We start from the raw sequence: 15,767 nt of genomic DNA on the forward strand, positions 1-15,767 counted from the left end.
CCGGAAATTGATGAAACAGCGTACTGATGCGAACAAAATCATCTGCTTTCCAAAAAAAGAAAAAAAAAAAAAAAACTCCAAGAACCAGCAGTCCTACTGATGCCGTGCATTCTGCTTCCGTCATGAAGTGAAATTAAGAGCTCCTCCTCGACCTGCCAGGGCTGCCACTAGAAATGGAGAACTCGAGCTGCTCCAGGATGCCGGCTCGGCCCGTTACGCCTGCCCGCGCCTCCTTTACACATTTCATGGTCCTCTGAAGCGAACGACCTGCCCTGCTTGTACCACCTGACATCGGGGAGCGCCACCTCCCCTTTCCCTATCCGTGCAGTTTCTGCCCTGGAGCTCCCCGGAGGTGGCCTCCCCCTGGACACTTCCCCGGTTCCTGCATCTGCGCCACTCAGTTGACCAGATGGAGGAGACAGAGCCCGAGTGGCGTGCCTCGCAATGACACACCTGGGTGTAATATCTCTGATTGATGGCAGCCTGGCAATGCGAATGACATATTTATTTTATTACAAGCTGCTAAATCCTGGACCAATGGAAAATTAATCTCCTGCTAAAACTATATAATAAGAGGTGATATTGCCAAGTGTTAAGTGTTACAGTAAATTAATCTCCATCTCTTCACAGTACATTTTCCTCCTGTTTTGCTAACCTCTGAATTAGGAGCGCGAATCTGCCGAGCAGACGTCCCGAACAACATCGGATATCGCGTTCTGTTACGTGCCATTTTTTCCTTGTCACGTGCCAACGTGCAGCATTGCCTGCAGTTCGGACTATGGCGTTCATGTTTACGGTGAGAAAAGTCAGCTTTGATTCTTTAAGTCACAGGACTCAAATCCGGGGTCCGTTTCCTGAAATGCCGCAGGAAACTCATCCCAGTCTCGACTTTAGTCTTGGAAAAGGAGCACTAGTACTAAATAAAGACATTAGCGGGAAAAAGGGAACTGTGCTGATTTCTACTGCTTTCTGTCTTAACCCTGTTTCTAAAGTGTGGAGAATGAGCTGACGACTTCACAGATTTCATTACACAGACAATTAACCCCGCTGACCCCGGTAGCGGAAAGCGATCCTCGCCGGAGGACTCCTCTCCCTCTGTTGTGACGAGCGGCGAGAGGAAAAACATTACCTGGACTGACATCGACAATTAACACATCTTTCTGTGCTGATTACGTTAATTTATTTCTGATTTGGAAGCAATTTCAGAATCCCAAACGCAGCAGAATGCTCTTGCTTCGAGTTTGCCAGCCGGCCTGCCCCTTTCCCCCCAGTTTTAAAATAATTATCCACTTCAGACAACAGTAATTGCATGCGCTCCTGTCCCACTTGCAGAGGTACTAAGACTAATTGTAGAGCGGCACCTCGGTACCATTACACATTTTTTTTTTATTTCCTCTTATCTGCTTGTCTAGCAGACCTATCCACCTCAGGCGCTTTTAAACTTGTATTTATGCACTTATGTACAATATTTACTGCAGCCACACAGCTTAACAAACATGTCCACAAGCCTTTCCCCTCTCTGGAGATAGGTTCCCTCACTGAAGAGAAATATAACTTGTATATATATGTATGTAGCTGCTCCAAAAATTAATGGCACGTGTACTGCCATATGTCGAGGTATGTTTCATTTTACATGGGATATATTTAAATGTATTATTCATATACCACATTCAATATTCAGTTATTTACTTATTATTGTACTTGTAGGATTTCTAGGAAGCTGTTCAAGCCCCACCTCCAGACATGCAGTACCATTTAAAAGCATAGGATGACATCTATAAGGTGCATCTAAATATTCTATATGTATCCTGGCACCTGTGGCACTAACCGTCTAGTTGGGCTCGGGAGCTACTTTCCCAACATACCTTCCTTCAAAAAAAGTGACTGAATGTTGCTGTGGGGTTTTCATTGTGCCTAAGCTGGAGTAAAGGTAACAGAGACAAATGCATACAACCCATAAAACAGCACAACAGTTAACTTTTTTCGTTGCTTTGATATTTCTGAAACGTGTTCTGAGGACATCAGCTAATTGAGACGGCTTCATTCAACCTGGTCCCTGACAGGCTTTAATTATAGCCGGAACACAACCTTGAAGACGCTTCATGGAGATCCATGTTCTAAAAGCTTATTCTGTAAAGAGATGTATAAACCTGGAGTTCATTTGCGCCCCACCCCTCAACCACCCCAAGAGATTTAAAAAAAAGGAACCATGGCAAACAGCCAAGGCTGTTCACAGAGAAGTTAAAAAAAAAAAAAAAACCAAAGGGTTAATATGTGAAATGAGGGGTAGGCAGCAGACTACAGACATACCTGTGAAGCAGACGGGGCATTTGAAGGTGCCGCCCATGCCCTCAAAGCTGTGCTCGATCAAGTGGCATTGCAACTTGGCCGGCGAGTCGAACGTCTGGTTGCAGAGCTTGCACTCGTGGTTGAGACCTTCCTCTGCAAGGGCAGGTGAAACACACAGAAATCAGTCACCACCTCCATCAGTAAACAGGACAGTTCCAGAAAAGGCCTTGTGATGAGCCTTGAGCTGGGAATGAACTCAATATTTCAGGCTCACTTTATCATCCTGCTAACAAAGCCTTTGTATTTCCTACATACCAAAACGCAAACACAGGTGCTTGAGAACGCTGACAGAAAAATGACCAATGACAGAAATTAGAAATGCTTAAATGACCAGCTGTGGGGTCAACTTGCTCAGAATTCAGGGGGCTTATGCATCTGTCTGGATCCTGAGCTTCCTCCTGACAGGAGACAATGAGGTTGCATCCCATGATGCGCCAACTGTGCGTGTGGGGAATCAGAAGTAAGGTCAGCCAAGGGATCTTTTGCACTGCTTCTGGGAAAAAAAAAAAAAAAAAAACCGCCATATGGGTATGGATTCTGCGTTCTGGCTTAGTCCAGATATGGCAAACGGGAGCCAGGAATCTGGAACAGCTCATCGGGCCGGTCGAAGGTCAGAGCAGTACTTCAAAGGTCTAATGTCTGGGGTACGACATTCTATGGCAACCCAAAGTATCTGACATTTTCCTCTTTCCAACCCCAAGTGTTTGATGTTAGCAGGTATGGCTTTAATTAAGCCTTCAAGGGCTCTTATCCATATGGGTCAAATTAAGACAGGAATGCTGTGATCGTTCAATACACACACACACATGCACAGACCGCAAGGCTATTGTCCACTTCCTTTAAACAGCACCTATTAGCATCATTTGCTCAACTCCTCAAAATATCCAACATCTGTCATTGGGAGCAACAGCCTAAGACCTAAACAAACAATGGAAAGTTTCAAGAAGTTTCAGCTCGCTTATAGACTCGTGTGATGTACGTGGTGTTTTCTGGGTTTAATGTGATGATCTTGAAGGTGATGTTTACTAAACAACCGTCCAAAAAGCGCTCTTGGGCCCTGGAGAAGCAAGTCTCCGTTTTCCACGTTCCCTTCAGACACGAGTACCAAGCATCAGCTCCGGTTCGTGGTGGCCAGGTGAAAGGGAAAGTTTCAAAACACAATGCATCTGAGGCTGCCTAGCAACAGACTGCCAGAGGCGGAGTCACTGAGAGAAGGGGCACATGGGGTCACAAGGGCCATAGCTCCATTTTAATTGCCATCTTCTGCCAAGCAATGAAATATTTGTGTGTCTCCAGCTCAGTGTTATTATGATGCCTTGGGCAGGTTTCATTTTTAATTCTGTACAAGTGTGTCTGCTAAACTATTTAATAATAGAAAAAATGGCAAAAAAAAAAAAAAAACTCAGAGACCATAGGCCCACAATGATTTCATAAGCAAGTCTGTTTTTTTTCCCCCTCTTCATTCTGTGACAGAACCACATGGGCAGAACCCGATTCTCGTCAGCCCACAAACTGTGGACAATAGCTGCTTGAAATCATGGACTGCAGCCACTGGCTGAACAATGGGCTGTAGTTTTTGGATTTTTGAACCACAGAAATAACAGATTCCTATTCATTTAATGTGGAAAATGTTTTCATGGCTCCGTAAACACACATATAATTCTGATCTTGGCTCTTCGATATGCACTTTGTTATCCATCGTTGACACTACGGACCTCCGCTCTCGCACACACAACGATCACTTCCACTTCGACTCGGCTGCGGAGCCCCATCTACAACGTCTGCCTCACAACTCCATCCCAGTCCCAAGAGAGAGATGGAATTCAATGCATCCTGTGAGCAGAGCCGAACTGCTCTTTCCTGTCGCCACGACCGGAGAGAAACTCGGGGAAGAGTGATGCGCAACTTGAATCAAATACACAACCTGCATTTCACACTAAACCACCATCACAGAACAGACCGCTGTTCATGGACCATGCAAACATTTACTAATTCCATTGTAAGACCTAATGGCTGGACATGGAAGCATGCAAGCATGGAAGCGTTAATGCAGGGAGAACGCTGCTGAACATGTGGCTAATTAAATAACGGGAGAGCTGTACCCAGCCAAAACGCGTTTACCACGCGCCATGAGCACTGGTACGTATTGCTAACTATTGCAAATGGCGTTGGAAAGAGACATCGACCGATTGAGCAAACAACGATCAGATGATCGCCCAGTGCGACGCCTTGCTCATCGGCAATTCGCGGACTATGCAAAATTTCACCAGACCACCACAGGGTGATGATATATAAAACAACTGATCCTGCAGGAGGGACAGCAACCCTGTGCTGGACCATAAACCCAGCGTGTGGATGATGGGGGGTGGGGGGATGCCGCCGGGGATGTGGTACTGTACGTGATGCTACGGGGCATCCCATTGTGAAACCCGTCGCGACCCACTGGAGCTCTTGGTGGGTGAATGATGAAGTGGCTGTCGGGCTACACGGGACCGTGATCAGGGTCAAATCTGATACGCAGCCCATATGGTATGGAAAGAGTTTCACTGTATTTAACAGAAAAAAATTACAAGTGCACTTAAAAAGAGTTTAACCATATTTCTATGTTTTCTTCCCACTTCTACGGAGGAATAAACACAACAGCTCCGGTGTTTCCCAGGGCTGTGTTTGGCATTGTGGAGACCGATGTATTATATAGTATGTACTGCGCATCTACGTATACACGCTGATGTGTATAACTCGCAGTTTCCTGCGGGCCATGCCAACCTGCCCGGCTGTTTCACTGCTCAGTCCAACCTTCTTCTGTGACACCAGAAGTAGGTACAAGGGATGTCTGATTCACACCCCCTATATACCCCAGTAGCCTTTATGTAGTAATATTTCTTTTATGGGGGCTAGAGAGGATGTCACAACATTTCCAGTGATTCCCCATATTTCCCATGACGGTTGAGGTCACTTCCTGACTCATACCCCAACAGGATGACCAATGAGCGCATCCACCAGAGAATCTGGCCCATCTCAACTTTGATGTATCCAGTTACAAGCCAGCTATGGAATTACATCTACTCTACCTCAATACCTCAATTTCTTTTTCCAGCAGAAAAATATATTTTTCCTAGCAGAAACACTCTGACAGCAGCATACGGAATATTTACGGAACAGATTCACTATGCCTTCTCTTCCTTTTCTAACATTCATTGAAGAGCAGAAGGCAAGAGTCAGGAAATAGCTGTTTTGTGACTACATCCATCTACATACATTATATTTATTTATCTGGCAGATGCTTTTTTCCAAAGCAACTTCCAATGAACTCTGTGTAGTGTTACCAGCCCACACACCTTATTCACCAAGGTGACTTACACTGCATCACTCATCCACACATCAGTGGAACACACTCTCTCTGTCACTCACACACTATGGGTGAACCTGAAGAGCACGTCTTTGGACTGTGGGAGGAAACCAGAGCACCCGGAGGAAACCCACGCAGACACAGGGAGAACATGCAAACTCCATACAGACCGAGAGGGGATCAAACCCACATCCTCTCGCACCCCCAAGGAAGGCACTGTGAGACAGCACCGCTACTCGCTGTATCACTGTGCTGACTACAACATCCATTCATGATTTATCACTATTACAATAACTACTATTGTCACATAGCTCTGCATTTTGAATTTGATGTTAAACGCTCAGAGGTTAAGGAGGACACTATAAAAATAAATTGAATAAAATTAATCAAACTAAAGTGAACATAACTAAGCAGAACTAAGAGTAGGCTATGGCCATTCCCGCGTAACCATTCACACACAAGTAATGTGCGCAGTAATGTGTTTGCACAGTATGTGTTTTTTAGGGTGTGGAAATATGAAAAAGGACATATGTATTGAATGGGCTAAGCCATTGTCAAAATTGTGGGTTTAGAAATAGAAATCACGCAAACCTATCTTCAACGATGCTCAAGTCTCGGGTGACAGTACTGTGAAGGAGTATTACTGATCATGTCCAACAGGCTTCACAGTGATCACTCACACAGTGATGTTGAGCTGGTTCTGAAAACTGGATGGGCAAATTTTTCATAAAGATGATGATTTTGAAAACCAGGTCCACATCATCTCCGCTCATTCTTAACCAATAGAAAAGTGACAGCGGTCCTTGCCTTCACCGTCCATTAGATTGGGAAAATGGTTTTCTTTGGCAGCGTGTTCAAATGGGTGGGAACCTCATGGACAAAAATGCAGGGGGGGAGGGGGACTAAAAAAATTATTTCAAAAAGTATTATTTATTTCAGAAAGTATTTACAAGTTCACAAGGTGGATACTTCATTTTCCTTTCAAAAAATTTTAATGAAAACATCTGGATTGCTGGAATGGAAAGACACTGGAAAGACAAGAAAAATGACTACGAAGGCCACATGTCAGGGTAATAAAGAAACAGATATTACCTGTAAATCTACTCTGTATTTGGGTGAGATTTAGGGAGCCACAACCTTCTGCTCAGCAGGGGGTTCTGTTCTAACCATCTTCCCAGCATGAGTTATCACTTAGCAAAGAATGAAGAAAATAAAAGCTCTTAAATGCAGTGCTGAAAGCCCCTTGGCCCTGCGCACACGCGCACACACACACACACGCACACACACACACACACACGCACACACACACACACACACACACACACACACACACACACAGAGAGAGACCCTATATAACTAAAGAGATGAGCAGCTGCACTTGTGCGAGAAGCACGGTTCACCGAGAACCGGGGAAGATCCACTACCGGGCATGGCTCGAACAGGCCACAGGAGGAAGGGTGGTGGACAAACACTCTAGGATGATACTCCAGTGTGTTAGAGTAGAGAAACAATGAAAGCTTGATTATTCTTGGCAAACAGACAAGTCACCTCCTCTTACTTCCCATCACTAGTGGGGCTTTCATTATCCAAATCAACTCCCAATTTTTATCCCTATGCAGATTTTCATATTTTATTTGTAGGATAACGACTTAAGGTGGAGTACCATCCATGAGGAGACATCATGGATATAAAGACCAAAGCAGGCCACCTTTGGTCACTTGAACTGGTAACCTTGTGGTTACAAGTTTAATCACAATGCTACATTGTTACACTGTAGGCACATTGGATGTTTTGCTGTTTTGGTTTCTTTTTTGTTTTGTTTTGTATTTCATAGATATTTCTAGGAAACCTGCGGGAATTTACAAGATTTAAAAGTGTTGTAAGGATGTCTGCACAATCGAAAGACTTCGACAGACTCGCCGTACTGTTACGAACACGTTTAATAACTAGCCACTCGGGTCAGTTTTTACTCTCTAGTCGGAGCATCTGAACTGACTGTGAACTTATTTGCCGTAATTTCTTACGACATCAGTGGCACTTAACAACATCAGCTACGCCACTGGTGTGTGAGTGCTGGTGACGGTCAACCGTTTGCATTTCAGGAGTTTCACAAGTTTCCAGTAGCAAAGCTCAACTGCACCAGCACTAAGATCCCTTTTTAAAAAGGTAACGAACAGATTTGTCATCCATGCAACAAATTAGTAATAAGGCATTCCAAACCACCAAAAATCAAAGTATTTCTGTAGCTTTTGAAGATGCTGTTGGGACAGCTTATTTCAACAATGTGCATAGAAATAGTGTCAAACAGTGCGCGTCAGTGGGCGATGTCAATGTTGACCTGCAGATAAGACCCCGGAGGTGGATTTTCACATCCTCACAAAAGGAGAGGTGCATAACAAAGTGGTTTTAGAAGGTCACTGCGAGGACAAAACTCAGTATGGATGAATGTATTGATTTCCAGAGCAGCCTAATCCAAGCATTCGGGGCCTGGTGCGACTCTGATAAAGTTGTCTGATGATCCTCAGCACGATAAGGAGTGAAGCAGGAGGATATGGAGGGGGGGGAAAAAAAAAAAATCTAAAAATCTAATTCGACAGAACTATAGACCACGCTACAGTGATCTAAAATAAACTCATTTAAAATAATAGTGTTTCGGAATAACTGAAGTATCACATTATTGCAAATAGAACAAGATGTTTGTGATTTCGTTTTATACGACAGTCCGCAGAGTAATCAAGAGAAGAGCCTCTTCCAGACAGCGGCAGCACAAGCTTTTAGCTGTTGATAACACATACTGAAAATCACAATTACATGCTCTGCTCTCTGTTTAATTTCACGCTCCGCTCTCCAGTAGAAAGGGAGCGATGCCGGTAAGGTGCCGCATTGTTCTCGCTGGTGCGGCAGGACCTGGGCTCACTGCTGGAAGGCCGAAGTCTGGATTGTAAACGGGTCAAAGCCCAGAGAGGGTGATAGATCACACCACATGCCGGGGGCGAATTTGCTGAGAGTTGGTCGCAGAAACGGGATGATGGGACAAAAGCAAGGAAACTTGCAGCGAGGAGTGTATTGTCTAGAGCGGAACCTTTTTAACCATAAGATGGCGTAACGGGGTTGGATCAATATGATGATTAAGGGGTAGGAGTGGGCCACCCATTAGTGTGAGCAAGTGAGTTGGGGGGAGGCAAACATGGGCTCCACCCTGCCAGTCAGCAGCGAAGGTGATAATGGGATGCCTAACCTCAGTCATGCCCCTGGTATTGAGCTTGACGTCATTCTGCCAGGTTCCACCCGGTATGGGGGCAGAGCTGACGGAAACGCTTTGGGGTCACAGAAAAATGCACACGGACACGTGTCCTTCGTTCACCCCACAGAGTATCGACGACACAACGTCGTGTTGACAAGTTTGCCCTGATCATCCGCAATCCCACAGCAGATTGTTTCGAAAAGCTCCGACGTGGTGTAAATACATACAGGTAGGCTCACTATACAACTATGAGTAATTATGTGTTTACAAATCAACAGAAAGGAATGCAATGCAGATGAAGATGTTATATGTGCCTAAGGCCCACTGAAAGAGACACAGGATCCTTGGTCCTCATCCTCGTCCACGATGACATAGAATCACTGTTAGAGTAAAGTGTGTTGGTCTCTGGGCTATAGTGCATAATTTACTGAGCGACTTTAACAGTTCGGCACTGATGCTTTTAGTTTAATACCTTTCAGATTCATTATACTGTACCTCTTATATGACCCGTAATGCTAATACATTCTGGAAAAAGAGTTTCTATCAGATAAATAATAGAAGAAATATTTTAACCTAAAAAAGGTTTCCCATGGCAACAGTAAGACTTCCTAGGAGCCCACTGTGTGGTAAATGATGCGTAGAAGCACAACACCACATGAGCACGCCGGAGGTACGGCTGGCCAAAGGGGACAAACCAAGCGGGTCAGCGAGACACATGGAGCAGGTTTTTCATGTATCTTGAGAACATCTTCTACTCACCTGTAGCAAACCACTCAAATGCATCATGTAGGAACGATGTCAAAAAGGCAGCTTTGTTTGTGCTGAGCTGCTTCAGTACCCACCAAGACACCATCCATCCATCCATCCACCCACCCACTCCTTTTCAAAAACCGCTGGTCCAGAGCAGGGTTTTGCTACTCCGGAGCCTCTACCACAAATATCCATGAAAAGGAACTCTGGTATCAACCAGGGTGCTAGGTAGAGTACACATTGGATGGGACATCAGTCCATCACAGGGCAATTACAAACACACACACACACACACACACACACACACACACACACACACACACATACTGTGCACACACTAATTCACCTGATAGACAGTGAAAAGAAAATGCACGTTGTATTACAGTATGCCACAGCAGACTACATTGTATTATATTAAATTTGCCAACAACTAGTGATGAACCACAAAGACCTATTTGAATATCTCATTTAGCCACAGTCTGTTCTGCATGTTAATAATGTATAATAATGTTTCGTACCTATATACGTCTTCTCTATTCTGCAGTATTCTGCAGGCAAAAGGTGGTGTATTTTTAGCCCTCATTTGCACAGAAAATTTAACACCCAGGCCATTTTCTTGGCCGGCACTTCACAGCGGCATACAACTGGCCGGCCACTCCGCTGAGCCGAGCTCCTGCTTATCTGCGCCACTATTAATTGATTATGTACGCGGATGCAGAGAAGCTCACCTGGGCCCTGTGGACCCTGGTACGTGTCACGCTTCTCTCCAGCTTCATTTAGGAGGCGCTCCCGTCTCTCACAAAAGAGGAACATTTGGCGAGGGAAAATTCATCATCAGGTATCTGGAGGTTTTCTAATAGAAAAGGCGTCTCCCGCTGTGCAGAGCAGCTCCGGAGCCAAGCCCACAGGACGGCGAGCAGCAAGCTGCCTTCGCCACAGGGCACACGTCGTTAACATAATTGCATATAGCACAGGCCATGCTACACATTTCATACATCTCCGCAAATAAAACGGAGATCTTTTGCATAATGTTGCAAGCGTGCGTATGTGTTTGTGTGCAATGTACTTTCGTTATACCCCCTTCCAGCCTCAGACCGCTGCTCACACCAGGAGAGAGGACTTCATTACCTCAGCTAAATCAGAATTAGTCGCTTCATTTTGATGGGGAACCTCATTATACAGGCCCTGCTCATCCAGGGAGGAGATGTGAGGTAACGGTGTTGAGGCTGGAGGAGTTGTGGGGGTGGGGGGGTGGGAAATTTGCCTCTGACAGCACATTTGACCACATTCTCAAAAAGCCGCCGTCTTTCTCCTTCTCGCACCGTGTGCCACGTTGTTATTAGATCGAGACGAGAACACCTGCATGTAATTAGTTAATGGCTGTGAAGTGGTCTCGGAGAGCAGGATTAGGTGTGGTACATCCTGTCTCCCCGACAGCCTGCAGGCAAACCCAACACCACTGTGACAAGGCCTCTGTCACGGCTTGGTTCATTGCCCAGTTCATCACATCGCCGCCTCTTCTGTTTCGTCCATTTCCTACACGTGCAAATTCATTAGAAGAGCTAATAAGGCACCCTGAAGTCAAAAAGCAAGTCAAGTGAAATTAGAGGACAAGCAAACTAAAGTGTGAGAGGAAAGCAGGGTGGATCTGCATCTCTCTGGCAGAAGGAGCATTCAATCATACACAATCATGCCTGTTGTTTCAGGATGATCCATACGTTGAGTTCAAAAACACTACACGTTAAATAATTCATAACTTATAAAAAAAGACTGAATAGAACTTAAAACAGTAATACATACAAACCTGAGAAGGTGCATGATTGCTTTTCATTAGTACTCGCTGTGACAAGGACATGTCCAGTGTGAGAGACAACGACAAAACATTGCTAGTGTGCAATGATCCCCACATGGTCTGACCTCACACTCCTCAACTGACAAGAGTCATTCTTTTGGATCCCAACTTCTTCCAAGAAAGCGTAGACTCAACAGAAGTGCGTCACGAAAGAACTCCTCGAACAGATAAGCCCCTCCCCTTTAGTCACACCCCCTCTGTCTCTTGTAAGACAGATTTTGATTGGCAGCTGGGTCCCCAAATGGTAATGCCCTCCCTGTCCCTACACAGCAACACAACCGCTGACAAATATAGGGGGTGTCACCTGACGGGCCATCTTGACTTTACATTAGCATTCAATTTACATCTCACTATGGAGATGATCTCAGCAAGCAAAACACAGAAAAGGATGTCCTGTAAGTATATCAAGTAGCGCACAGAATCTCTACAGCCGACCTCTTCAAACTTTGTTCACGGCAACACGAACTCGGGTTCAAATCCCACATCCCGCTGCCGTACCCTTGACCAGAAAAATACCTGGCTCGATAAATGGGTAAATCACGGCGAGTACCTTCGAGTACAAACCCAATACTCTAGGTTACAAAGGTGTCCGAAAAATTAATGAATAACAAAATCTATTTACGTTTATTACATTTATTCAAATATAAAACAATATGGTAGGTGATGTTAGTTCCAGTTGAGACATGTTTGTACCACTCTACTAGTATACTTCATATTGTTTTGTTGTTTTGCATATATCACTTCCAATTTTGCCACAACCAAATGTCAACTGACGGATGTGTCAGTAAACAGCTCAGTTGTTTTTTTCCACAAACATGACAGGGTGGTATGAGAACAGCTCAGATCAACACAGCTGTCATTCAACATGCCAGGATGAGCAGGAAAACGCGTTTGATCATTTCAAATCCACATAAAATACGGCTCACTCCGAAGGCTGCTGAAGTAACTAATAATTACAGTCATACGGCCCAGGTGTAAGCAATTCAAAGTGTGGGGGATACGTTTCCTTTCAGAATAAGAACTGAGTAATTTATACAACAGAACTGTATAAATCTGCTACAGTATATAACTTCAAAAATACAAACTGTTGTATCAAATTGGGGGGGATGCGGTGGCATGGCACGTTTGGCCGGGTCCTGCTCTCTGGTGGGTCTAGATTTCGAGTCCCGCTTGGGGTGCCGTGCGATGGACTGGCGTCCCGTCCTGGGTGTGTCTCCTCCCACTCCAGCCTTGCGCCCTGTGTTGCTGGGTTAGGCTCCGGTTCGCCGCGACCCCGCTTGGGATAAGCGGTTTCAGACAGTGTGTGTGTGTGTGTGTCAAATTGTTTTCAGCTCTGCAAAAGAACAGAATGATACCTCTATGTTGAAAAAGAACATGGACTAAGCAACAACCTTATGTGGAGTTTGCGGTGGAAGCGTCATGTGGACATTGCTTCCTTTTCATGTCACCCCACTTGTGGACAAAGATTCCCAAGATGCCAGACGAACTCCTTCAACCCTACAACACATTTGTCCAAAAGCAACTGCTGGTCCATTAAGAGCATCAGAAGATACTGTAGTAAACATGAGGCTGTCTGGGGGATCCATGCAAAAAAACAGATTCAGACAGCTAGGGGGAGGGGAAGACGGACCCCCCGGAGCAACCCAGTGCACCAAAGCACTCGGGTACCGGTATAGTGAAACACACAAAAACAAAACCTCTCTGCAAAAGGACATCAGAAGTGAGCGGTGCCTTTAAGAGCTTAGCAACATGCCGAGGTGCCACAGTGTGGTACGCCGCTCTGACAGCGTTCCCTGCCTGTGGAGTAATTAAAGCTGAATAGCTGCTCGTGACTCGTACCCAGACCTCAAAGGCTCAAAGCGATGCTGCACGGCCTCCTCGGATGGCGGGATAACTCGGGGAGAGAACTCTGACAGCTCCGCATGGCTCCGGAATGGGAGCGACGCGATCGTGTGACAGGTACCTCATCCCTGTCCGGGCGCTTGAGCCCCGGCGTCGCGCTGATTGACGGCTTTCCAGAACGAGCGCGCACGGTGACAGTTCCATTAGAGCAAAACGCCGGAGCCACGCTCTGCGTACCTGCGTTCTCCTCCTCTTCGCAAGCACCGCGAAAACGCATAGAAGAGAACAAAACAAGCGTGCGCCGTTTCTGGGGAACCCGGAAAGCCCAGAAGAAAAAAAACCAACCGAACAAAAGTAAAAAAAAATAAAATTTAAAGAAACAAAAAAAAGAAAAAAAAAAAAAAAACCACAGAGACAGATCTGAAGCTATTCCCCAAAGCGTGTGGGCTCAGTTAAAGCCCCTGACAACTCTTTCATACAGTTGTGTTACTGTTCAAAAACGCTGCATCTGATGTTTGTATGTCAGGCTTCCACACACAAACACTCCCATGCAAACTACTGTTCTGCTGCCCTCTTGGCAGATTCCACACAAATGACTCTGACAGGATGTATGCTTTCGTCACAATTTAACCAAAGGAGAACTTATTAAAGGGTTTGCTGAGCAGGTGGAGAAACAGAACAACATATTTATCATTATTCGTTCATTTATCTGACACTTTACACCAAAGTTACTTACAATGTGAGGTTTGCGCATTAAACCTATTTACACAGCTGGGTCATTTTTACTGTCTCAATTCAGGGTAAGCACCGTGGTACAGGTTACTATAGCAGAAGGGTTTTTCAAACCCATGTCCTTTGAATTCAAGGCAATAACTTCGACCGCTACGCCACCTGCTGGCCCTGTACACACGTGCTGTCTGTAATTAGGCGCACTCCGTGTTTTAGGAAAACGTGCTGCTCCTGACGCATCTTGTTCGCTAAACGATTCGCTGAAACTGAACGTGTTTTACTGCAGTAAGCAGTCTGGCTCTGCCTGCTTATACGGGAAGTGTTTTTTTTTTACGTGTTTGCTGAGCGCACCCGTGGCTCTGACACACCTCCGCTTGCAGTCGTCTTCACCTTCACCTCAGAATGGCGAGGTGAAGGATGGAAGCCCCCTCGGTGCTCTCAATTATCCTGGGAAACAGCGGGTGCAGAATGGGGGCGCCGGGCCCGGGTAATTCGGTCCCAGCGGAGGCCCTCTCGTGCTGCTCGCACGGCTGGAACCGCCGACAGCCGGAGGACCTGCGCTGCCTCCCGGGGGGCTGTCTACACTCTTGTCGCAGTGTGACGGCCACAGCTCACTCCTCCAGGGGTCGCCGCCACCTCCCAGTGCCACACCGACGCTCCAAGGCCACACTGTAGGGTTCAACAGCCTCCTCAACCAGTTGTGGGGGGGGGGGGGGGGGGTGCTCCCAACCGAGCTTTAACGCTGCGCTGCCTCACTGCTACTCACGGCCAGGTATAAGAGAGAGGCTGCTGAGGAACGCCAGCCCGAGATCAGATCCCTCTTCCTTTAAGCGGGGCATCCTAAAGACGGACAACTAATACTTCATAAGATTTAAAGGGAAACAGCAACTGTCACTTCGAAACAGCAACTGTCACGCTAGTCGAGCAGAATCCTTCAAAAGCGTTCTGGTTTTCGCTTTGCCCGAGAACCTTCTCCGTTCCCATGAGAGTAGAAAGGTTCCTTCGCCCAGCTGTCCTGCTCCGAGCGTGGAGAAAGCCACAGGGAAAAGCACCCAGCTGAGGAAGCCGATTTCCCCACATGCTAGCTGACACTATGCCGGAGAATGCTGATGGGATTTTTTTAAAAAAAAAAAGCAGGTAGCCATTTCAGTGGAGCGTTATTAGTCCAGGGTCCTTCTGGCTGCATTAACTTCCTGACCCTGACGCCTGACATGTTGACCGACTGCTCTCGATTGGCACCGACGCTTTAACTCCGCTCTGCTTGAAGCCCCTCTCTCAATCATCAGCCCTCCTCTGTAGTGCGTGGCACCGCGAAAGAAGACGTGACGGACAGCGGTACCTCGGTGGCCTTCGCATTTCTGCGGGAAGTACAGCCGTATACTCCGAAAATGAGAGGGAAAAAAGTGTCCTAAACCAGAAAAAATAAAAAACCAGAACACACTACAACCCAAAAATACGAAAACAGATTTAAATACAGGGCAGGAGAGGAGGTAAAACGGGGCTGAGATTCGCAACAGTGTTGCAGGCTCTCCGAAAAAATATTTATCTGTTTGAGGGAGGCGTTTGCGTGGATAAAAGCGCTGCTTTCGCAGCACCAGGCGCCCGCTCCGGGGCAAGCCGGTCCGAGTCGGCCTCTCTCTCCAGATCCATTT

General features: G+C 46.1%; 1 protein-coding gene across 3 annotated transcripts in view; it reads right to left on the bottom strand.

Moving 5' to 3' along the window:
• The window catches only part of LOC108937774 (zinc finger protein 521-like), a 79,740-nt gene that overhangs the window by 14,895 nt on the left and 49,078 nt on the right, over positions 1 to 15,767 (bottom strand). For all 3 annotated transcript variants that reach the window (XM_018757922.2, XM_029253722.1, XM_029253721.1), the window contains exon 5: positions 2,311 to 2,442. In XM_018757922.2, the coding sequence (XP_018613438.2) occupies positions 2,311 to 2,442 (132 nt within the window). The remainder of the gene's footprint in view (positions 1 to 2,310; positions 2,443 to 15,767) is intronic.

Source organism: Scleropages formosus, chromosome 7, assembly GCF_900964775.1.
Source record: "Scleropages formosus chromosome 7, fSclFor1.1, whole genome shotgun sequence".
NCBI lineage: Eukaryota > Metazoa > Chordata > Actinopteri > Osteoglossiformes > Osteoglossidae > Scleropages > Scleropages formosus.